At 43.6% G+C, this 26,459-nt stretch overlaps 1 protein-coding gene across 2 annotated transcripts in view; it reads left to right on the forward strand.

Moving 5' to 3' along the window:
• Positions 1-26,459, forward strand: part of GRM4 (glutamate metabotropic receptor 4) — a 300,197-nt gene that overhangs the window by 255,323 nt on the left and 18,415 nt on the right. For both annotated transcript variants that reach the window (XM_079980860.1, XM_079980861.1), the window contains exons 8-9: positions 2,158-2,294; positions 3,458-4,393. In XM_079980860.1, the coding sequence (XP_079836986.1) occupies positions 2,158-2,294; positions 3,458-4,393 (1,073 nt within the window). The remainder of the gene's footprint in view (positions 1-2,157; positions 2,295-3,457; positions 4,394-26,459) is intronic.

Consider the following 26,459-nt stretch of genomic DNA (forward strand, 5'->3'; position numbering starts at 1 on the left):
CTTAAGAAATTAAAGTTCCCAGGATCCTTTGAAAGGAAGTGTAAATGCGTGTTGAATGTGCTTTAAATGGAAGGAGCGGCTATGCTGTCCTCAGTGTTGCTCTTGTAGAATTCAACAGGGAGGGGGATGAAGCCAAAACTAAAATTAGTTGGCTCTGTCATCGTTGGCTTTGGCTCGAGCTCCTATTGGCCTTTTTGCCTTTTGCTCCATCACTCTGAATGGACACCAGCCATGGCTCATTTATGTAGCGTGATTGAATAAGTATTGATATGTTAAGTATTTCTATACAGCTATATGTATTGTTGTGTGCATGCATCTGGTTATGTGCCAGCTACTTTAGGAAACCTGGCATGTATATGTCTATAATTTGCCCAAAATAATGCATTTAATAATTTGTATGATACTTCATATAATAAGGTTTGTTCATATTTTTAGCAGAACGATAACCCCGCCCTCCACCTTGCTTCCCATTGAGCTAAACGAGCAAAACAAAAATAGGAAACAATTGTGTAGATAAGCCCAACGTTGAGATTTTTTTATTATTATAGAAAATTCTATTCTATTCCTAATGCAGCTGTGCAGGGAGGAGCGAAACTAGGATTTATTTCACCCAGATCAGAGACCCAGTTTGGCACACACACAACACACACACACACCAATGTGCAGTTGCATACACACACACACACACACAGGCTGGGAGCCTCAATAGTGCCATTCTGAAGGCTTCACCAGGGGCAAAAAAACCCTGGCTAGCCCCACCATCCCCCACTATGGGTCTGTGTGCAGGTTTCACTGTGTTATTTGAAGCTGATGTTAAACAAAACTGATTTCAGCCTTATGTGTTTTTAAAAAATGGTCAGTTGCTTCTCAGGTTGCACTATACCTTAACTGAGCGGGAGGCCTGATCCATGAAAGGAGTTTCTTGGAGCCCTAGCTCTGTGCAAATATATAATTGTAGGCGTTATCGCTATGTGAGCAGAAAAAGCCACAAGGATTTCTCTAGGCAACCCAAGGAGCCGAGGAGTAAGACTAATGTTATTTACTGCTTGCCCAAGGTAAAGAACTAGCTTTTAACTATTTTAGATAAGAGTGTGGGCTAGATTATTAATGGCAGTAGAGCCAGTCCAACTCAAAAGTTGGGGAGCCATTTGGGTACACAGCAGCTGGGAATCTGTATCCTACATCTGTTCTCCTAAATAATGATGATGATGATGATGATGATAATAATAATAATAATAATAATAATAATAATAATAAAGTTACAGAGGAATCCCAACCTCTGTGTAATCACTACTGCATCCCTGATGCCCATACCAGCCTAAAGCCCAACAATGTCAAGTGATGGTTTTAGGACCAGCTTGAGATCCAGGAACACTCAGCTGGTGGGTTTTCCACCGCACTTCCATCTACCTGTACTTCTGGTGGGTGGAATGGGGAGCTTCATGCTGGAGAAGTGACGGTGGTGTCACTCCACACATGGAGGCCAGCAGAGTTGTTTTGGACTGGATGGAGGGAGACCTCTACCCGATCTCTAGAATGACCAATCAGAGGGTTGGAGTGCAGCCTAAGCAATGAGATTTGGTTCACATATCCTGCAGCTTTAGTTCACTTATTCCACAACTTCACAACTTTGCATTTGCTAAAAGCCCTCAGGTCAATTGGAGCAAAATCCAGGCAGAGTTAACTGTGTCCCCTTGATAATAGTGGCAGAGTTGAACCTGGTAAGCTAAGCCCAATTGGACTTCTGATGTACTGCAGACAACCTGTGTGGTATAGTGGTTAGAGTGTTGGACTAGGACCTGTGGGATCAGGGTTCAAATCCCAATCCAGCCATGAAGCTCTTTGGGTGACCTTGGACCAGTTATTCACTCTCAGCCTAACCTACCTCACAGGGTTGTTGTGATAATAAAATGGAGAGCTATGTATGTCACCTTGAGCTCTTTGGATGAAAGGTGAGATATGAATGAATGAATGAATGAATGAATGAATGAATGAATGTACTTTGGATGGATCACACTCAGGATTCCCATGTATATGTGTGCATGTGCATTTGCTTCTAGGAGAAGAAAAGGGACAAACCTACCTTTGGTAGATCAAATATACAGCCCAAACCAGCAATGTATTTCTTTCTGAGACTGAATGCTTTGTGTGTTGCAGGTATTGCTGGGACCCCTGTGACATTCAATGAGAATGGAGATGCCCCAGGCCGCTATGACATCTACCAGTACCAGATCAAAAACACTACACCTGAGTACAAAGTTATTGGGCACTGGGCTGATCATCTGAACTTAAAAGTAAGCAAGATCTTAGATTTGCCTAAACACTGAAGGGAATAAACTTTTACTCTGAAGCTCCAGTGTTTTAATTAGGAAATGGAGCTGTACTTATTGTATGCTCAAGGGCTCTAGTTTAAATGGGATTATCCTTATCCTTATACATAGGCATCATTAATATTATACAGAGAGATTTCTGAAAGCATTTCGCTCTGGTTTCTCTCTGATCTCTTTCATTGCAACAGCCCAACTTATGCCATGGGTAATAAAGCACAGCAGAAAACTGGATTTTTAATGGGAACACATGCTTTAAAAAGTATTGCACTTGACAAATTTATGGGTACGTTAGCAACAATTCACCAGCAAGACTTAAGATTTAAGGCCACAATCTCAATTGGGAAGAATTTTGCAAATCTTTAATTTAAGACTCCCGATTTGTCAATGGGACAAAGTGTTTATTCTTGGTTGACTGTTCAACAGAACTGAATTTCAACAGTAAAATTTGACAGTAAACAAATCCAGAATCTGAAATATTGTGGAATTCTAAACTTGTGCAAAGTTTCATTTCAGGTCTAATTCAGAGCTGGCTGAGTGTCAAGACAAAAATTAACCTATCAAGGGGAAGGGGCAACAAACTGCAGTGTGGAATTGCAGGTCTGTAGTAAATATGAGGAACTGTGAAGGAGGGAAATGAGAGATGTATTAAACCATGTAGCATCCACGAGCAGTTAAGTTCAGTAAAGTTAGTGTCAGTGGTTTGATTAGCAACAACACTTACTCTGTGACATGATAACAGGTTGGAATTGAAGAACAGGAGGGTCTAAGCTTGAATTAGTAGCATTTCATGCACAGCTGATAGAGATGAGAAACTAAATTAGGGTTGGGAACTTGTGGTTCTCCTGGTGTTGTTGCAACTTCTACCAGCCCCAGGCATTGCCCCATGCCAATGGTTGGGCATGATGGGAGTTGTAGTCCAAGAACATCAGGAGGACCACATGTTCCTCACACCTGAAACTGCTACTGAATCAGAGGGAGCAATGCTAGAATAGCTGGACATGGCATAGAATAGAGCAAGTGGTTTGCAGAGTTGGCAGGGGAAGCTGACACCAGCCCCTGCTGTGACCCAGCTCATGCCATGTTAGTTCATGGTGGTTGGTGAGATTCTTGCTTTCTCTCTGCTGCAGATGGAACGCCTGCATTGGCCTGGGGGAGGCAACCGTGTGCCCACCTCAATCTGCAGCCAGCCATGCAGGCCGGGTGAAAGGAAGAAGCTGGTGAAGGGCATCCCGTGCTGCTGGCACTGTGAGCGCTGTGATGGGTACCAGTATCAGCAGGACGAGTTCCACTGTAAGGTGTGCCGGCTCAGCGAGCGCCCCAACGAAAACCACACTGGCTGCATCCCCATCCCCATCGTCAAGCTTGAGTGGAGCTCCCCTTGGGCTGTGGTGCCCGTTTTCATTGCCATTGTGGGCATCATTGCCACCCTCTTTGTGGTGGTGACATTTGTGCGCTACAATGACACACCCATCGTCAAGGCCTCGGGGCGAGAGCTCAGCTATGTGCTCCTGACGGGCATTTTCCTCTGCTATGCCACCACTTTTCTGATGATTGCAGAGCCTGACTTGGGAACCTGCTCTCTGCGGCGTGTCTTCCTGGGGCTGGGCATGAGCATCAGCTACGCTGCCTTGCTGACCAAAACCAACCGCATCTACCGCATCTTTGAGCAGGGCAAAAAGTCGGTCAGCGCCCCGCGCTTCATCAGTCCTGCTTCTCAGCTGGTCATCACGTTCAGCCTCATCTCTCTGCAGCTGCTGGGGGTCTGCATCTGGTTTATTGTGGACCCCTCACACTCCATCATCGACTATGAGGACCAACGGACTACGGACCCCCGCTTTGCCCGGGGGGTTCTCAAGTGTGACATTTCTGACCTCTCCCTCATCTGTTTGCTTGGGTACAGCATGCTGCTCATGGTGACCTGCACTGTGTATGCTATAAAGACCCGTGGGGTTCCTGAGACCTTTAATGAAGCCAAGCCCATTGGGTTCACCATGTACACTACCTGCATCGTCTGGTTAGCTTTCATTCCTATCTTCTTTGGGACATCACAGTCAGCAGAGAAGGTAATGAAGAAAGGGCAAGGGCAGAAATGGGGTGGGGGTGACTGGTAGGTCTCATTGTTTCACTCTCAGGTGCATTTGTGATGAAACACATCTGGGCTGCTGGTGTCCTAGTGCAGTAGAAATGGTACTACTCCTGTTTTCTGTTGGGATTTCCCTGCACAAATCTCTGCTGCTTTCTTTTTTCTTTACTTCCCCAATTTATCTCTTTTCTAGACACATTTCTCCTTATTTCCCCCTCCTGCATTCTCTTCTCCCACTTTCTTTCCAACGCAGTGCTAATGTGATTTCCTCACTCTTTCCCCACTCTCTTTCCTTTGCCTCCTTGACATTTGCTTCATGTGGAAGACAGGCAATGTACGCTATTGAATCCTAAGCCAAGGTGTCTTGAACTGTGGTCCACAGGTAGGTCTTAGTATATTCTACGCTCGTGCCACTGCACTGCCCCAAATGAAGTTTGGTATACTGGACACAGGATACAACATTCTGAGAACCCAAGCTTTCACATTTTTATGGCTGAGCAGATAAACTTGGAAACACATCCTTCTGATTTATCAAAAGCTGGAGGAAGTACTTGAGGAGCTTGTAAGTGTTCAGGGGAAGAGCTGACAAAAGCAGAGTAAATCATGCATGATAAACAACTACATGCAAATTTGCCCTAATTTTGACTATGCTTAATGAAGAATATGAGTTGACTTGAAAGAATGCACAGGGATATATCTGTCAGGAGAGAGCAGCCTGTCTTTAGCCCAACAAGTCTATGTAATAGCAGATAGACATTCTTGGATTCTGAAAGCACTTGCTTCTGGAATCCTGATGGAATAATTTCAGTCTGCATCTTTGTTTCTCTTGCTCCCAAAGATGTTGGTAATAGGATAGCGGATCACGCTGGAATAATTTAGCTGCTACCCAAAGTTTTATGCTGTCAAAGTTTTGTGGCTACTAGCAGGAGCACCAAAAGGCTTTCTAAAATGATAAACAATGTGGCATGGGAAGATCTTATAATAGTATCATGTGCAGATATGCACATGTGTCCATTGCACAATTGATCATGGTCTCAAGGCACATGAAGTGTCACCTTACTGAAGCAAAGTCAGTGCCTGGATAGGTGAGAATGAAATGTATGCTGCCTTGGGTTCCATGATGGAGAAAACGGGGAGATATAAATATAATAAAATGAAAAATGAAACTGTCTTTAACTGCAGTGCAGGATGGAAGGGGATCAACATGGCCCAAGAAGACATGTGGTATTGATTGTGGGAGCAAGTTATACATCTGTGTGTTCCTATAGATCCAATCCCTGAAGAAAAAACCCAGCCTGCTCAGGCAAGCTTTTACTGCTGAAGTTATTCTTAATGCTTGAAATGTGGATGCACTGTTGGTAAGAGCTGCTACTAGCTGTAAGGCTGCTGGCAACCGCAAGCACAGGTCGTAGTGACTGAAGCCATCCATGGTTCCTAGAGGACTGATGCTCACTGAAGAGTGTAAGTTAACTGAGGGCACACCTCATGGGCCTTGAGCTTGTAAGCCTGCGGATATCCCCAGTAAGCTGCAGATGAAGGCAATTCTTGCCTGTCACTTAGTAGAGAGGAACTCCGAATGTTGAGCAGTGTTTTCTAAACATTTAGCCTATCCAAAAAGGATGAAGAAACAAATTACATTGCCCTCGTGATTTGTTGGCCATCAAACATACACATTTTCTGCATTTCTCTGAATAGTTCCTTGTGTTTTTCCTTGCCTCCCATCAGCCCCAAAGTAATCATTTAATACATTGTCACTGTTAGAAAGGGTCAGATCTTTCAAAACCCAAGAAGAGCTGGATCTAGTCCATCATCCTGTTTGCACAAGCAGAAGCCCACGAGCAGGAGCTAAGTACAACAGCTCTCTCCACTTGTGATTCCCAGCAGTAGGTATTCAGCTTAATTCTGCCTACATCTTTACACCACTTGCTCTGGCACCACCTCTCTCTTCATTTATTATGAAAGCATAATAAGAGGGTCAAAAAACCAAATAGCACCTCTGCATGCACAAATTAAACATTTACTGTCCGGTTATCTGCTACGTCTACTTTCCATCAGTGTTGCTGTAATTACAATGCTGTAATTCTACTCTTTGGCTAACATATAGGGGCAGAATAATTCTATGTGGCACTACAGAGTCTCAAACTATCTGGTCCAGCTCCTGTTGTTTGAGTAAAGATCAGGCGGCTCCTGTCTCGACTCCTCATAGCCCCTGTGTACCCAGCACTTGCTTTCTTTTTCCTGAAAGAGAAAAGGAAAGGAAGGCATCAGCATAGAAAACAGCTGAAAAGGAGACCTCCAAGATGAACTGGATGTATTTTTTATTAGGCCCAAGGCATTTCAATGAAGCCTCTTCTTTAAGGAGACTGTTCATGCAAATCAGCCTCCTGTATTATATCAGAGATATTACAGAGTAATAATCGAGGCTACTTTGCCTGACTAGAGTTTCTCTTAGTCCTGGGATACAGCTTTTCAGCAGTGAGGTCTATGTCTGACACAGATGGGTCAAAATAGAAATAGGAGATAGGGTCAATAGGGTCAATGGATTGGAGGTCTGTTACTGAATCGGGGAAACAAAAACCAGGGGCCAGAGGTAGGAAGCATGATCATGGCTGGTCTGGCTGAGCCAGGAAGGCTGTGTTGCTATCAGAGGATGAGTTGATGCAACTGGCATAGAAGTATTGATTTTGTAGGGCTTTGAGTGCTTGTGTTGCAGGAGGTAAGCCTCTATGCTGGTCTCAGGTTAGGATGGCCAGCTTTATAGTCCTTTGAAGGGCTGCCTGGTTTGAAGATAAAGAACCATGAGAAGAAAGAGCAGAGGCCTTGAAGCTGCCCATCAGCAGTTAGCACCCTGGACAGCAGAATAGGCAGGCACACAGATTGCTCAGTCACATTGCTCTCCCATTGCGGAGAGAATAATAATAATAATAATAATAATAATAATAATAATAATAATAATAATAATTTATTTATACCCCGCTCATCTGGCTGAGTTTCCCCAGCCACTCTGGGCAGCTCCCAATCGAGAGTTAAAAACAATACAGCATTAAATATTAAAAACTTCCCTAAACAGGGCTGCCTTCAGATGTCTTCTAAAAATAGGATAGCTGCTTATTTCCTTGACATCTGATGGAAGGGCAGTCCACAGGGCGGGCACAATTGTATTCCATTTCTGTTTGTATTCCATTTCAGTTTAAACAGAAATATATTCCATTTCTGTTTAAATTATAGTTTTGTTTCACAATTTGCATCTATACATATAAATGAGCACACACAACTTTTATGCAAGCCTCTGTCCTCCTTTGCCTTTTTGTTATTGCAGTGTGAAAGTGGCCATTCTATCCAGGTTTCAGGTTTGCCCTGGAGCCTTCCAGAGTTTTGCTCAAAATGTAATAAGAAAGCAAAACAACCCACATTTCTAGTACACCTGTGAGCTTTCTCTTCAGACTGTCAAGGAAGGCCATACAAGAGAACCTGGCACACAGCTTTTGTGCCTTTTGCCTGAAACAACCCTGAATACATTCTGTTCCTATCTCCTTGCTGGAGAACGCTGCCCCTTCTGATCAGTTAAGGTTGTGGTAAACTGCCTCTCCTGTCCCTGCAATGTGATATATATATATTTATTTATTAAATGGTTTAAAATGTACAGAGCCACCTGGCACCATTCACCAGCACTGCACTAACTTAGTCTAGAGGATTTCTCCTGCATATTCTGGCCTGTGTTATCAGCACAAGTAATCTGGCTGAGGGAGAAAGACAAGAGCTACTGCTCACTCATTGAACTCTGCGCTTCCCCACTCGATTACTGCATAGTTGGGAATTTAATTAACACCTGGGTGTTTTGGCAACACTGAGCTCCCATGACAGATTCCACTGCTGTGGGAGAAGTGGCGCATCTTGCAGCAGCAAGGCTAAGAAACAAAATAATTCCCTCATTCTGGTCACAAGCTCTCCAGGGCCTTGTCTTCAGTGGCAGATCAGGTTGCGCTAGAACGTGACCCGGAGGAATCGCATTAGCTAATCCAATGTTAAACACAACTTGGCAAGCAGTGGGAAAGGAAGCGCATTAAGCCTGATGCACAGCTGGTGTAGAGCGGCCTAATGCCGGAGACTGTGAGGCCTGCTTTGGCCCTGGTGAGAATCTGTCCCTTCATGCTCTATTAGCAGCACAAGGAAAGGCATTATTTTGGGCCCTGAGCATCCCTGACCTAATGTCTTTTGACATCTGTATAAATCTGTTGTAAATACAGGTTTATTAGGGAGGATGTGGGTGCAGTCCATCAGTCACTGGTGCTGGGCAAAAACTGTTTGTATTAATGTGGATTTTAAGGGGTTTCCATACCAACCCTACTTAAATGGATGAGTGATCCTTCTAGTATGCTGTATTCATCTTTTGCAATAGCAACTTTTCTTACTATATTGGTGTGTGTGTACACACACATTAAAAAGCTGGGAAGTTTTATACTATGAATCTATAATTTTGCCTAAGACAAAAGGCTGGCAGCTAGAGGACCATGTGGCTATTTATTTCTGCATACTCTAGAGAAAATTGGACTTATGTTTTTCGAACATTAACACCTTAGGTAAGGTTCATAACTCAGCAGAAGAGCATCTGCTTTGCATGAAGAAGGTCCTAGGTTCAAACTCTGGCATCTCCCCTCCAGGTAGGGTGGGGAAACACTCCCTCTCTAAGGGAGGGAAAGCTGCTGGCAGACAGTATAGACAATACTGAACCAGATGGACCAGTAGTCTCATACCTTTTAAACTAGCCTCCTGTATTCATGCAAGTTAGTCTACAGCCCATGTTTGAGATAAAGCTTTCCCCTCTGCTAAGCTCTATTTAGAGGGGTCTTTCTCTATCAGTCGAGCATCTACATATCTATATAGCTATGATGGTGCATGGAATGAGCTCTCTAACCCATTAGTTGCTTCTGAATTTCTAGCAAACTCTATGCGGCAGTTTCCCACCGCAAAAGAACAACGAAATGTTCTTTTGAGGCCCAACATCAGCAGAAAGGAATGCTGGGGAGCTGCATGAGTCCTTGGACTGACAAGGACCCACTGCTACCTGTAGACAACCCAAATGTCTGCTGAACACTACCATCTTTGTTGGGCCATAGTCCGACATGTGCATAAAGTTAAAATATGTTAATAGGCGCCAGCTCCTGGGGGCCGAGGCACTTTGGACTTCCCAATGTTTCTTTTTGAGGGGGCCAGGGCCCCTCAATGTTCAGAGGGCATTCAGCTCCACCCCCTGGCTCCTCACAACGTTGCTTGCACAACGTCAGGATGTTGCGTAACATTGTGCACATGATATCAAGACGTCATGTGACACTGCATGCACGAGGCCAGGACATTGCTTGTGCAATGTCAGGACGTCACGTCATGCCCCCTCAATCATCTTGAGAAGTTGGTGCCTCTGATTACATTGTAATATAGTATGGTAAATTGAGAGGCTCTGTGGCTGCCATGATCCCCTATAGGAGGTGGCAGCACATTATGATGGCACACAGCCTTTTAAAAATGTGGTTGCCAGCTACTGCTCTCTCCTCTTAGCTAGAGAGAGGCAGTTGCTTTCTCAAGCAGCAGAAGTAGGGCCAATGCCACTGTGCTGCTTGTGTCCTACAGTAACTACAGTCCCTCCTCCTCGTCCTCCAGGTATAGCAGCAAGTGCCCTTATTGCTCATCTTCACTTAAGATTCTTCTCAAGGTGTGCCTGGTGGCTGCTAGCATTGCTGAACCACAGCCCATGCAGTTTTTACTCCTACACTTCATAATGTGTGGCTTGTAGGCTTCTGCTTGGAAGAACAGAATGAAACATTCTCAATTGCTGTGTGTGTGTATGTGTTACTCTAGGTGTCTGTTATCCTTTACAAGTGTCATTTTGCAAGCCGTGTGGGTGAGATACAATCTCCAAAAAGGAAAAAAAAATAGAGTCTGATATAGTAATTATCTGTTTCTCTGTGGTATCTATGGTATCTCTCTGCCTCTTTTCTATATTGCCTAAGTGACACTTAACGGTCTCATGCTTTCAGTAGAGCTGTGCACTAAATATGCCCCTGATGTGCTCGGCTTTTACCGATTCAACCAAAGCTTCGGGGAAGGGTGCTTCCAGATGGGAGCAAACGGTCATGCAGACATAGCAAATGGACAACATACTATGTTGTTTAAGTTTTGGGATTTTCTCCAAGATAAATCCAGATTAAATGGGGAAGGGAGAACAGGAACTGGCATTTTGTTGCTGATTGGATACTGCGAAAGAATTGCAAGCATGAGCAGCATCCATTCCACAATAAACACCCATCTGGAAGCACCTGAAATAGCATCCATTAAGTTTCATGCCGCACAGAAGGAGGAGTTTTTAGTGTAGGTGTGGCTAGCCTGTGACCCTCCACATGGCACTGAACTAGAACTCCTATTATCCTTTGCCATTGGCCGTGCTGGCTGGGTCTGGTAAAAGTCATAATTCAGCCACATCTTGAGGGCCACAGGTTAGCCAGCTCTATTATAATGGGTTTGTTTTGGACTGATTTGGACATTAACGCAGTAGCAAGAAGATGATCAGAATCCTCCTTTGGATCTTGAAATATGGGTCCCCTCAACAAAATTTAAAATTCAGCTTTGTAATTCGGAATTTATGTGATTTGATTTGATTTGATTGGCCAGTTAATAAAAATTATTTTTTAAAAAAATATATATAGTGGGTTTGTTTTTAAAACGGAAAGGAAATAAATAGATGCTGGTTTTGTATCTGGAAGCAACTCTCGTCTAGAAGGCCTTACTATTAATCCTAGCTGTGTAAACTGTGCTACTGTGTTCTTCTTCACACAATGGTGAAAGCAGATTTGCTGAAGATTCACACTTGAGAATTCATACATGACTTTGTGGGGTATACAGCGTAAAGTGTTCTGTGTGTAGACATGAAAAAATGTCACGTGTGAAGCAGCCTCTAGCAATAGGGGCAAATGCTCCACTTCAATTGCACTCATCCTTATTATTTCTGAATGTGTTTCAGGCCATGCCTCTGGCATTCAGAACTAGTTCTGGCTCTGAGCCTTGTTTCAAATTAAGCCCCAAGAACAGGATCTGCCTGTGCACATCAAGCAAGATTTTTCTTTGTGAGGATATGCCATGAGACCAGTGTGGTGCATTGTTAGATCCGGATCTCAGCTCCAACCCATGCATGCGATTTCAATTGTTGATCAATCTTATGGTCCAAAATTAATCTGGTGTCATGCTAAGGTTGTCCACTAAAAAAAAAAGGAAAAAAAAGGACAGGGGGAAAGAACAAATGGAGCAGGATTTCCATTTTGATGAAATGGCAGGGGAGATGCTAACAAGAAAGCAGGTTTCCTAAGAAATTATTTCCCAAAACAAAAGCTCCCTTAAAGCTAGTTTAATGTGCTCAGCATACTGTGGGTAATAAAGATGGAAATGATAATGACTGTAGATTATGCGCAAGGTTGCTCACCTCCTCACTGCAGCTTGTCATGGGATAATTTAGGGCTGCCGAAAGCTAGCTGTCAAGTTGCAATTCTACATGAAGCTTTGCCTCACTTTGGGGGCTTCTAATATACAGTGTTCCTCTTCTATTAGGCAGCTAACAAGCTGATTAGAGGCTATCGTAACAATGTTCCTGGCTCCCTTTGGAGCCCACACAACAGACCACCTTGCTGAGGTTTTCTGCTCTTTGTGTGAAACCAAGAACAAACATCCTTCTCAGTGTAGCCAACCAGAGTCCTCCTCCTTGGGAGATACCAAACCTGCTCAGTTGGACAGTTTGTCATTGCTAACTGTTGTAAGGGGGACAGCTTAAAAATAGAATAAAAACACTAGCCATTATTATTATTATTATTATTATTATTATTATTATTATTATTAAATTTGTATACTGCCCTTCATCCAAATATCCCAGAAAAATGCAAAATGGGAATACAAAACACATAATGAAACAAAACAAAAAAGCAACCAATCACCCCTCCCACAAACACATTTAAAAAGCCATAGAATGTTAAACAGCTGAATACCTGGTTGAAGAGAAACATTTTCACCTGGTGCCTAAAGATATGTGATGAAGGTGCCAGGCGAGCCTCCCTGGGGAGAGCATTCCACAGTTGCATTTATAAGATCTGTAACATATCTGTCTATTGCTTTCAGCATCAGCTTTGAGCAAAGAATGCTTTATTGCGTGGACAGGCGGAGTCCCCAGATCCCGAGTGGTCCCCCCCGGCATGTGGAATAACGACTCTAGACAACATGCTATGGGATTAAATTGGCCACAACTTTATTAAATTTCAAATGTGGGTAGACCTTGGCTCAGGCATTGGGCGTTCTCCCTCCCTAGTCCCCAGCCGGGGACCTAGGGAGCATCAGGGTTATCCAGTGTGTGTGGGGGGGATGGGCCGGCTCTGGAGAACATATGTTCAAGCAGAGATAGCCGCCCCCGTTACGCCGCCGCATCAGGGTTATCCTGTGTGTGGGGGGGGGATGGGCCGGCTCTGGAGAACATATGTTCAAGCAGAGATAGCCGCCCCCGTTACGCCGCCGCAGGGGAGAGCAATGACGACCTTTCGGCGTACGGCCAAAGCCTCCCTTCAAAAACCCCTTTAACGGGGAACCCTGGTATCGCCGCCGCAAAGAGGAAGATGGACTAAAGGATTCCGCCCAAGGCCTGATACTGCCAAAGTTGTGACGTTTTGCTACGGGAAAGGCGAAACCTGCCAATGCAGGGAAATTCCTTTCCGGCCCTTTGACAGCGACCTTATCGTAGCAGCGCCCGCATACCTGTGGAGACAGGTTAACCTGCAAAACCTATGAAGAAAAGTTAACCTGCAAAAGAAGACATTAACTGAGGGTGGGTAGCGTGGGAGAAGCTCTGGAGCCAAGTGAGGATTACCAATTAAGATCCATTAAGATCTATTGTGTGGTCAGGTAATCCCTCCCCCTACCTGGCCTGGTTTCCCTGGCAACGCTTCCCCCAGGTGGGATTGGACAACTCACTGGGGTAGGCGGGGACCTCCAGGTATCCCACCTGAGGGAAGGCAAAGCCTATGCTGATGGGGCCACTCCAGATCCAGGGCTGCACACGTCCACGCAAAGGGCGCCCCCCGTTTTAAGTGGGGAGCGGTCATTCTCTTGCAAAATCTTTGTTATCACAGCATTTTGATCCTTTTGTGAGAATTGACATCCCACAGTCTCCTCAGATCCTTTCTTTGAGGCCCATTTAAGACTGCAGCTAGTCTTAATTTCCCAGCCCACTTTGAGTTTTGTACAGTCTTGTCCAAGGCTAGTTAACTCCCTGAGATGTTTACTACTCAAGATGCAGTGGAACTACAAGTAAAACAAATGTGCATAGTAACTGTTATATATTTATGTCCCCTTAAGTTTACCGGGGACACGGGTGGCGCTGTGGGTAAAACCTCAGTGCCTAGGGCTTGCCAATCGCATGGTTGGCAGTTCGAATCCCCGCGGCGGGGTGAGCTCCCGTCTTTCAGTCTCAGCTCCTGCCCACATAGCAGTTCGAAAGCACCCCTAAGTGCAAGTAGATAAATAGGTACCGCTTTATAGCGGAAAGGTAAACGGCGTTTCCGTGTGCTGCGCTGGTGCTGGCTCGCCAGAGCAGCTTCGTCACACTGGCCACGTGACCTGGAAGTGTCTCCAGACAGCGCTGGCCCCCGGCCGCTTAAGTGAGATGGGCGCACAACCCTAGAGTCGGACACGACTGGCCCGTACGGGCAGGGGTACCTTTACCTTTACCTTTAAGTTTACCAAACCTGGATGAAGTGTGACTAACAGCTCATCCATGCTTCCATTTTTTCTGTGCCTTCTAGGCGGGGGTCGAAGAGGTTTTTCTTTTATCCCAGCACTTTGCCCAAGAAAACCCACTGTTTACTGCTGAATCAGACCCAGCTTGTAGAAATCAGATGTCAGCTTGTAGAAATCATTTACCCATCCTAAGAAATCATAGGACAAAAAGAAGTGTAGATGAGTGACTGTGAAATCTTCCAGGACTTCTGATTGATGGAAGCAGTTGCCAATATCAAAAATGTTGCTAGGATTATGGAAAAAGCTTGGTGGTGGGGAGGGAGATGGGAATTTCCATGGCTATCCACCCAAAAGGGGTCCATTCTCAGTCAGGTCCAATCCACTCTTCTTGCATTTCATAGCATATTGAGAGCATCATTTCGATTCCAGGCAAAGGAGGACTAAAAAAATCATTACTTTTCCAAGATGCCAATAGCTGATCCCTGAGAAATGTCTCCAGGGTCATTGATGCATACCCCCACAAAAAGGCTTTGTTTATATCAGGGGTTAGCAACCTTTTACAGCCATGGGCCAGTCCACCATCCCTCAGACCATTTGGTGGGCCAGACTATATTTTGGAAAAAATATCAACAAATTCCTATGCCCCACAAATAACCCAGAGATGCATTTTAAATAACAGCACACATTCTACTCATGTAAAAACACGAGGCAGGTCCCACAAATAACCCAGAGATGTATTTTAAATAAAAGGACACATTCTACTCATGTAAAAACACGCTGATTCACGGACCGTCCGTGGGCCAGATTGAGAAGGCGATTGGGCCTTAGCTTGCCTACCCCTGGTTTATATTGTGCCATTTTCAGCTGTGTAACACAATTGTCCTATCATTGCAGTTGCCATTTTCTATGTGAAATATTTACATCAGAGGTGAAGATCCCCTGGTTATTTTTGTACATATCCTATCGTGCCTGACCATTGACCATGCTGGCTGGGACTGGAGGGAGTTGGAAACCAATGGCAATGGCAGATTCCCCATCCTTGATATAATAATAATAATAATTTATTATTTATACCCCGCCCATCTGGCTGAGTTTCCCCAGCCACTCTGGGCGGCTCCCAATCAGTGTTAAAAACAATACAGCATTACATATTAAAAACTTCCCTGAACAGGGCTGCCTTAAGATGTCTTCTGAATGTCAGATAATTCTTTATCTCTTTGACATCTTTGCAGATGTGCAGAAAGAGATATTTTCTAATAAATGGAGGTACTTGCACACCCCTGTGTTACCACATCTCATAGTATGTGCACCAAACACTAGTTATTGTTTGGTGTTGGTGGACTCTAGCAGCTGTTGTATCATTTGTTCTGCAAATTCAAAACTGACTATTAATTAGCATTAAAGCTGAACTAAAGAGGGGGGAAAAACAATGAGTATTAAGAAGTCTAGGTAATAGCCCAATTGTGTTGAAGGAAGATAGCAGTAGGATGCATTTACACAGCAGTGTTTAATTGCCAGCACAGGGGCAGGAGCTTCCTAAGTTAGAGGCAAGGAGAAAACCCCTGGAGTGAAGGGGCATCAAACTCTCTATTAACAAGAAAATGTGTTGCTACTTCGGGCACACTTAAGTGAGATGCCCATATTTAGAAGATGAGATGTGGGAGTCCACATAAGTTAAAGTGTGTGATCCAGATAATTTTATGACCAGAGACCCAGGAAGCTGTTGGGGAATGTTTATTGAATGGAACAGAAACATTCTGAAATAAAGTTCATCGCCTAACACTTGTGCTTGGTCTGGAGATGATGCACTGATGTTTCACTCGATTACTTTGGACATTTATCACAATGGTTTGTAGCTGCAGTGACCGTTGGATTGCAGTCAAACTCAGGAAATAGGTGGGAGAAACTGTAAATGCAGATGTGTTATGTTTAACAGTTTCTTAAGAATTCAGGTCAAATCAGGAAAATACCAGCCAGTCACGATCATTTCAGGAATACAACTGTGCTAATTGAGAAGAGGTGGATTTCTGATTCCTGCTCTGGACACTCACTTTTTTAGACATTTTATTTCATATTTCTTCCCCCTTAAGACTGAGAAGCACAATCCCTTATTCGTTGTCTCTTGGTAAAGGTGAATGTGAAATATTCAAGGCAGGTACTGCATCTTTTGTCTTCATAGTGTAAATGGGGCCTTGGAACTAATCTGGGGCTTCAAGGTGTGATTGTAGTACAAAGATTATTACATTCCCTGGTCTAACAGTCTCCTATCTAGGTAGCTTTTGAAAGGCATTCAAGTTGTGGGAGTGTGTGGTGTGTGCATGCGCCTCTGCACTGTGTGGAGCTGAAATTGCACCCTGTTTGCTTCTTCACAGCATCTGCATGGAAGTGGCTTTTTGATCTGTGTGCCCAAGTGAAATTGCCTCATTCTTTTCTCCCGAGGGAGCAACTAATGAGATCTCAGTGTTATTTTATTAATTTTTCCCACCCTGTGTCTACAACTTTACACGGAGGCAGCAGATTATTCTAACAAGTCCCCCAAGCCCTTTCTCAGAGGAGCCTCTTATCCTAACAGATCCCGGTGGATTACAGAAATAGCAATAACCAAGGATCTAAAGAAAGAGACAATTTCCTGTGCTGATAAGGGGGAAGCCAAATAGCATCATCATTGTCTATTCCACTATTTATCGCCTGCGCTTTCAGAGATATGGCAAGCAGAGGAGCGAAATAATCCGGTGCTCCTTGTTCCTTTTGTTTCTTTAGCAAAGGCTCATGGTGATAATAAATAACAAAAGTGATAATTGGGTATTCTGCCCAGGTGACCAGGACCCCATAATGTTCCAACACAAAGGAAGGGAGGAAAAGAGGCATGAAGTCCACCAAAGGCAATATAGGTTTTGACTCCACAGGCAAATTAATCCAAAATCAGGAGCGTCTATAAACAGAGGGTTTAATTTAGAACAGCTTGGGCTTAGCAGTTCAGATGTACACGGGCATTATTTGTTGCAACAGTTCAACCCTAATCAGAATTTAGGAGGACAAGACCCCTAGCAGATCTCCACAATTATTAGGGGCCCTGAAGAGCCACTGGATCCAGACATGACTGCCCCAGGACTAGAGGTTCCCACACCAGCTGCCTGGCTGGCTCTCAACACACAATTTCCAGGGCTATAGGAGCAGGATATAGCTATCCATGTAGGGACTTTAGAGCCACCACTAAGTGCCTGGTTAGGAGCACATGAGGCTACTTGGGAGGAAGGGGAAGTGCATGGAAGCATTTGCTTAGATCAGAGCCTGGTTAGGAACCAGGAAGCGGTGGAGCTTCCAGCTCCCAATCTGAGCTGCTTCATTGCAGAAGCAAGGCTGCCTTCCAAACTCAACCCTCATTAGCCTGGGGAAAGGGACATGTGCATTCTTCCATGGTGGCTACTAAGTTCTGGGGACTGATGAAGGGTGTTGGAAAGCCCCCCCCCCCAAAAAAAAAGTATATGGACAAAATGTATGTGGAGTTTCTGTGAATTAAATATATGCCTCTTTTCCTCTTTTCCTATCACCCACCTATGAAAAATATTTGTGATTTTGTGTTGGCCCAGCTCTGTCCACTTTGGGGTATGGTCCCACTGTTATTGCAACATAAGCTCTGACAGCTTTCTGCTGGATAATATGGCCCACCTCTATATTAGACTAACACAACAATTTTGATCAGGGAAAGCTTCTAGAGCAGGCTTCCTCAACCTCGGCCCTCCAATGTTTTTGGCCTGCAACTCCCATGATCCCTAGCTAGCAGGACCAGTGGTCAGGGATGATGGGAATTGTAGTCACAAAACATCTGGAGGGCCGAGGTTGAGGAAGCCTGATCTATAGCCATGGAATCCAGGTACCATGGAGTGTATCTGCATCCATGTTCAGCATCACCCACATGGGTTCCTTTTATGCCCATCATTTCATGTGGATACACTGGAGCATGCTGAGTTGAGGTGGAGTACTAGATCCACAGACAGACAGATGTTTCATTTATTGCAGTCATCAGGAAAACAAGAATGGGGGAACTCTGTAAGATGAGTGGTTGTTTTTTGGGCTAAAGTCCTAGGTTCAATCTCAAGCATCTCTAGTCAGAGATATCCTGGAGACCTGCTGCTGGTCAGGGTCAATAGGACTGAAAGAGATGGGACAATGATCTGATTCAGTATACGGTTACTTCCTATGACAGATATAGGAAGTTGATTGAGGCTGAGGTGGGCAGAAAGGGGAAGGACACAAGAAAGGAGAAATGGGAGCTGTCCAAGAGGGCAAAGAAAAAAAAGTGACCCTGAGAAATCCAAGGGAGCCAAGGCTGATTGGCTCCCTGGAACATCAGAGAATGGTACTTTAAGTGAGCCAGGAAGGTAGTACAATGTCTCCTTGACATATAGTCCAGTATCTGATGCAGATATTCTCTCAGGCCAGCTCCCTTTGCCCTCAGTCAAGATACCAACTGTCATGAGGAAAGAGGAGGCTCCGGGAAGCTTTGTCTTATGGTTCTAGCTTAGAATATATCTCAAAGTTGGAGTTATCACCCACAAATGGAATAAAAGGTTGACATGTTCTTCACCTAAGTATCAGCACCATTTGGAATGAATAATCTTCCAGCCTGGGCTACCACATTTGAGGATACCTATACAGGGCTCAGCGAGAGCCTCTCTCTAGGGACAGCATCCACTGTCCTTGAAACGTTGTGCCCTGCCTAAGCCACTTTTGATTTAGTCAATGGGGGCAGGTTTATTGTTTTAAATAGAAAGCATTGGTAAGTACTCCAGTGGGAGCATCATGACAGTGGCTGCTGCCTACACAAACCCATTAGCAGCCACTCTGCACCTCCTTTTTCTTCCTCCTCCAGCTCTGCTCATTAAGAGCAGGTTCTTGCCTCTCAGCTTTTATCAATATCCCAGAGCCTCTGTCACAGAAGGTCCCCAAATGCAACCATCTTTGCAGCATGGTAGTATTTCCCCCCCTTTTGTTAGTTAAATTTTATTAAACACTTTCTGAATATAATTTTACAGCATAAATTAAAATTATTTTTTATAGCAATCGGCATATTAAAGTGGAAAAATACACAGAGCTTTGCAAATGTCATAACCCAACAGGAAATTAACAGGTAAAATTTTGAAAAATAACAAGACAAACAGGAAAAAGGAAAGAGCACCCTGTTCCTCATCACCCCATTATGGTGTGTGTTGATTAGGGATGCTTTCAAAATTCTCTTGCTCTGAAAACTTCTCTCAAGATTCCAAAGTTTTGCATTATCTGGTCTTATTTCTGAAGTGGGAATAATGAATTAAGGACCCTTGATTATTCCGTTTTTGTAAATTTCTGAATTTGGTTTAAATGCTGTGCATTTACAGTTTGCTTCAGTTTTCAAATACTTTTTCTCTACCCCTCCCCACCCATTTTGTCATTGCACACACATTAAGGCTGCACTGAATTGATAATGGCCATTTTTTTCAGTGACTTGTATTTATATTTGCCTTTCTTAGTAATTGGTATTTGGGGGATGAGGCCAAATTCTTTTAGGGGAAGAGAATGGGAGCAGCCACCATTTTGTTTTTCCTAGTGTTCTGAAGCCCTTTTTGCAGCATGGGAAATTCAAAATTGCTACCACTATAAAACATGTCTACCTCCTTCAGCGCTCACTGTGGGCTACCATTATAGTGGAATTGATTTCTCTCACTAAGTCCTCTCACTTTTTGAACTTGCCCACAAAGTTTATGCACAGTGGCGAAAGTTTTAAAAGCCATTGTTTTTGATGCAGGAACTGTTGTTGCTTTCAATCACTTTGTGCTGTGCAAAGTTTAGCAGCAGATAGCATCTGCTGCATAATTAATTTCCTATGAGTCAGAATTGGGACTTCTTTCTCTCCTTCTTCCTCCATTCAATAACAAAAGACAGAGATCTAAAGAGACCACTAATTGACTGAATAACTATTACAACTTCCTGCCCCAAAGCCTTAATTTATATACATGGACCCAAGATGTGAATATGCAAACCTAATTCCTCACAACTTCCCCAAATAATCTACCAAATTTTTCCGTTTATAAGACCCACCCCCACTGTATAAGATGCCCCCTATTTTGGGGGACTCAGATTTAAGAAAATGGGGGGAGATGGCGCTGTGTATAAAATGCCCCCTAATTTTTGACATTATTTTTTAGGAAAAAAACCTAGTCTTATACTTGGAAAAATACTGTATAACCCTGTCTCAATGTTAATTTAATCTGAAGAGAAGCATTTTACCATCCAAGCACGATTGTTTGTGCTGTTTTAATTTAACAACAAACTGATAACTTGTTAATCTCTTCTTTTAAAAATTGATTTACCTGCAGCCAGAGGCTTACCCAGATCTACTGTGTCATTTATGATGCATTTTCATCCAAGGATAGATGTTAGGCTTTTAATATAAAGGTATTAATATTTATTGAAAGTGTCACTTGACCTCAAAAGACCTAGCTTGTTGATAAATGTTAATTGGGCAAGTTGTATCTTTCAGACCAGTGGATCATACAACGTTCATTTATTTTCAGATAGAGATAGATAGATGATAGATAGATAGATAGATAGATAGATAGATAGGTAGATGATAGCTAGATAGATGCATTTTTAAATTTGAATTATCTATATCGAGCACTCACATCCTTGGGTAGCCTGAAAAGAGTTTTACCTTTAATATGGCAGATGTTTTAAAATCCACAATTCATTCAGCCTTAGAGCAATTCAAGGGTCACCAACCTTTTTGGGCCCATGAGTATATTTGCAACCTAAAGGAACTGGGTAGGCACCACAAACACCTACACCCACATCACAACCAAGCACACACCACAACCTAGTCTATTGGCAACAATAGAATGCTTCTTTCAAGACTAATATAAGAGGGAAAGGGGGCTTCGTTGGTCTACCTTGGCAACCTCTGCAGTAATGGTTATTGCTCCATTTTTAGAAATGGGGAACTGAGCCTAAATATAATTTCTCAGACACCAAGCAGTCATAATTCTCAAAATTAAGAAGCCATTCTGTAGTGTATCTGTAAATAAGCCCATTAGAACATGAAAAGCAATATTTTCAGAACTTAGATTAGGTAGATTCTGGTAAATTCTAAACAAAGCCATTACCGTTGACTGCAGAGTATTTTATATTCCATAACAGAGCTGTTGCAATGCAGAAGTTTTACATAGTTTTCTGTTCTCTTTGATGAGCTTTGGTGCATGACAGATGTCATCACCTATATTCTGGCTTGGTTCCTGTGAGATACTGGCACATCACAGCTGTCTGGATTAGGGAGTATATAGTTCCCCTCCCCAGCGAACAAGCAGAAGAAGAGAGAATGAAGCTGAAGCTACATCTCTTGTTAGCAATTTTAGGTGTACAGTGAAGCAGATGTACCCAAAATGCAACCTTCCCTGTCAGGGACTGGCTGGACAATGCGGAGTAATGGCTAGATACTGATGACACTAAGAGAAGGATGGTTGGAGACAGACTTGGAAGAACTGGGGGAGCGTGTAACATCCAGGAGATGAGGGTTAGAGGCAGGAGAAGCTGCAGGATTGGACAGTAAAGAAGAGGTGCATAAAGAGGAGGAAATAGTTCAGGCTGGTGTAGAGTCAAGGGCTGCCCCACCTCTTCCTCCTGCCCCCACACCTCCTGCTCCCACAAAAAGATTCCTGCATTGCAGTAGTTGGAGATAACCCTCGTGGTTCCTTCCAACTCTATGATTCTAAGTGGTTGGGTTCACATAAAGTTCATCTGTGGCATATATTGAGGGGGGAAATAATGCTGTCAATGTCACATATCTGAAAATAGGAATTCATACAGACTGTAGCAAGGATCTCCAACATTGCCATAATGTGTGTGTGTGTGTGTGTGTGTGTGTGTGTGTGTGTGTTCCCTCCTCTTCAGTAGTTGGAAGCTCAGCAACCTTTAGTAATCCATCTTCTTCTTTGGGTGCCAATGAGAAACCTCTTCATTTCACTTTTTTTCATTTCTGCATCAAGAGATAATTTTATATCTTTAGGTAGCTAAAAGACTATTCATAAACAATGGCAGGAAGTAATGTTCTAGAGGTTAGAAAGGTTCTAGGCAGTACTGGAGCTGGGAAGAGAAGGTGGGAACAAATACCCGCCCTAAGATTTGCCTGTCCATCATCTGCCCAACCTGTCATTAGAATCTTTAAGCATAGTGAGGATGGAACAAGTAGCTTTGCCTGTCATCTTAGTCTCCCACTATAAGCACTATATCCCCCCCAAAAAAGAAACCCCTTCTCTTGATAAAGCTACCTCTGGTCTCCCAGGACAGGATTGAAGCTGGAGGAGCCTACATCTGTGTTCAGCTTGGGTGGGGGAAGCTGAAGTCCCGGGCGAGGCTTCTCTGTTGCGACAACTGCCTAATTGGGTGCACACCTAGGAGTAGCTGAGAGAAGTAGGACATGCCTTTTCCTAACTTGTAAGTGTAATTCAGACAAAAAGGTCCTCACTATGGACATTGCCTGACAGTGCTGTGACATTTCCTCAAGAAACTGGGAGGCATAACATATTTTGTTTTGTTTCCAGAGATGTGGGAAACGATGCATTGCAAATTCCCCACCAGCCCCAATTTCAGTTTCATAGCTTTGCTATTATGTGGCACCTTGAATGCTATTACACACCTTCCCACTATTACCAGAGTGAGGACCTGCAGGTCTGGGAGCTAAATGCAGTCCTCTGTGTCTGGCCCCCAGAACTCTTCCCATGCCATCCACCCCTCTCCCCAGGCCAGACCTCACTCTGGTCCAGCCTCACATGCTCAGTGTTTTTACCTAGTTGGACTGTCCTTGTCTCTTGCTTAACTAGATGAAAGATAGAGAGGAGTGTGTGAGTGTGCAGAGGAACTAACCTGCTGCACAAAGGTAAGATGTACCTGTGTGGCTCCACCCACTTTAGCTTCTGGCCCCACCCACCAGAAAGTTGCCCAGAAGGGAATGGGACCCTCAGGCTCAACAAAGTTTTCCTCACAGATGACAGCTGCTAGCACATTAGTGTCTCTCATGAAATGTAGCACATTAATACAGAGGCTGTGTTAAGAAGGAAAGCACAAATAATGGCCTCTACCCAAGGAAGTGAACCCTACAGCTCCACACTACACAAAATCTTGTCCCTGTTTACACCAATAGCCATAGGAAGTTTGGGAGGATGCAATTTACCCCAAATTGATGCACTCATTGAAGGAAAAACAGGATTAATACTTGTGGTAGAGAGTTTAGATCCACAACAACAGCAGAATGAAAGCTACAAATGTGTTGCACAGTAAACAATTGCCTGGACAGGCCTCTAGTGCAAAGGTGTGATGGACAAAACACGGTGTGTTAAATCAAGTCCCCATCTGGTGTAAATTGGCCATTTGGGACTATACCCCTTTAGGTCTCCTTGGCAGAGATCTGAATTAAATAGTTTCCTGGTTAAAGCCAACAGAAATAATGCCCCACTTGCAGTGATGCTTGCAATTGTTTCTGAGTCTTTGTGGTGAATAAGTTTGTCACTGACAGCCTGATTGGTCCCTGGTTGGGGAAGGTAATGCAGCAGTCATCACAACATGAATGCCCTTTTGTAGCCAATGCAATTAGAAATTTGCTGTTCCCCCTTCTTTTTAGTGGAGAGCTTGAGATGGTAGAGAGTGTCTGTGTGTGTCTGTGTGTGTATAGCATACCTTGCTAAGGTGTGCTGCGACTGATCTGTGACAGTAAAAGACTTTTGCAGAATGCCAGAAAATCAGTCAGCAAAGGGCATACTACTTTTTCCCATGGATATGCTTCAGTGTATGCACTTTCTTCCTCTGACAAATCGGTTGCACAAACACAGCTTTTGAACAGAGACATTGATAAGCTCTGCTTTCTAGCAGAAGAGAAATCTGGTACAGTTTCTAGGCTCATCTAAGGACTTGAACAAACACAAACCCCTGTGTTGCATAATGTAATAATCTACAAAAATGGAAATGCAACACGATGGCTAATAACTGTTAGTGAATATACAATCGGTTATGATGTCATTCAAAATATATGAACAAGCCACTTTAAAACGTTGTATATATTATATAACACATCTCACAAAATATACAAGTAACTACCAGTTGTTATATGTATCAGAGACAAAGAATAAAACAAATCAATGAATAGCGAAGAACGCTAAGCTGTCTCTCAAAGGAAGACGTCTCACAAAAGTCTAAAGGAAGACGTCTCTCTGGAGTCTCAAAAGAAGAGTATATCCGGAATAGTTCAACTGTTTCGGAATAAAGTCTTCATCAGCAAATAATTTTCAATGGGATATTCATACTAGTAGGGATCATGCTAGTGGATCAGGGCTCATCTAAGGACTTGGCCATGAGTGGTGATCCCAGAATGGCATGTAACTGAACATGGAAGGTGTGTCCCTCTTGAAAAATCAGGCTCCTTTTCCAGAAGGATGCCTCATTTCTGTGGTTGTAACTGGCCAGCAATGCAGACTCCACAGCCTGAACTGGGCCACTACATGCTCCTTGCCAGCCACGTGAACCAGAGGGAGCATCGCCAGAAATGGAAAAATTCTGTATCATGTATTTCACAGGGAAATCTATCTGAGTATATACTAGGGGTGCACATTGGTTCTGTTTGCAGCAAAACTAGAACAGAGGTGATCCACGTATGGTTTTCACATGACTCTGTCAAATTCTGCAATTTAACAAGGTAACTTGAGTCAGATCCCAGACACCCTAAACTACTGAGTCATTCTGTGAATGTGGATGCCCCCCAGCTGCATTTTGCCCTTAAAATGAAGTAGCTGCGTTATTACTGTTGTTATTTTGAAAAGGGAAACCCAGCCAATTTCAGGTTTCAGGTTAAGTACGGACCTCCAGAACGAATTAAGTACTTAACCCGAGGTACCACTGTATAGTGACCCTTCCCTCTCCCTACTTGCTGCTAGAGGCAGTATAGTGGGGGTGGGAGTGGGAGAAGGGGAATAGAGGATTAGTGGGAAGGGGAGAGAGGAAAGGGGATGCCTGGACTGGGGAATGGCAGAAGATGAATTCAGTTCATGAACTCTAAAGCAGAGGAATTCTTATCTGGCTCAGATTAAAATCTAAGCTGGCTTTTGGATTGTAATACTTGCCTAGTATTTGAGGTGAACATTGGAAGTCCCTGTGATTTATTTGTCTCTTACATTTACATCTCAGCCTGCCTCCAAGGAGTTCAAAGTGGCATACATAGCTTTACCTCTTCCCATTTTCCCCTCACAACAACTGTGGGAGAATGACTGGTCCAGGGCCACGCAGTGAGCTTCTTGGCTGAGTAGGGATTTGAGCCTTGGTCTCCCAGGTCTTTGTCCAGCACTCTAACCACTGCAGCACACCAGCTCTCATTCATATTTCCAAGCCTAGAAATACTCTGTCATCATACAATAGGGAGAAAAGGTGCATTGGCTGAAATTCCCTCTTATACAGAGTGATGAACAGCATAAGATCCCTGTCCTCTTTTGTATCCACTTTACCTGATTGAAAAGGACGTTGAGAGTGTAATTGAAATTCATAGCCTTCTATCTGTAAACTTTGGAGACTCCCCCATGGCTGCAGGATTTATGGTTTTGCAGTCATCCTCCCTTCCCTGAATCCCACTGCTTTTGTGAGCAGCAGAATACAGTTAGATGAATGGGAGAAAAATGAAGCACTCCTTATAATTTGAATTGCTAAATACAAAGGACCATTTCACAGAAAATGTTGTGATGTGATTGTGTGCTCTACCATGCAGTTGTACTGATTGTGCAATACCGTCAATAAGAACATTAGTACTCACAAAATATCCATTTGCTAATCTCAGCCATTGTGCCTGTGACCTGCCTCCCCCACCATGCCTACTGCCATGTATCTTGATACCGTGTGCACATGAAATCCTTGCTAACAAATATATGGACTAGTGTTCTGCATCTGAAGGTCTGATTGACTCAGTCATCACTAAGGCATCTTCAGTAAGCCCTCATTTCAACATTTTGGCTCAAAACTATTTTTTGATTATACCACGATTCTTCAGAATATTCCATGTGTTCTGTACATATGTTCCATATACTCCATACATGTGCCCCATCTCTATAGCTAAGTCAGTAGAGCATGAGACTCTTAATCTGAGGGTTGTGGGTACAAGTCCCACAAAAAGATAACCCTTGTGGTTCCTTCCAACTCTATGTTCATCTGTGGCATATATTGAGAGGGGAAATAATGCTGTCAATGTCACATATCTGAAAATAGGAATTCATACAGAC

The sequence above is a fragment of the Podarcis cretensis genome (assembly GCF_951804945.1).
Source record: "Podarcis cretensis genome assembly, chromosome: 6".
In the NCBI taxonomy this organism is placed as follows: Eukaryota; Metazoa; Chordata; class Lepidosauria; order Squamata; family Lacertidae; genus Podarcis; species Podarcis cretensis.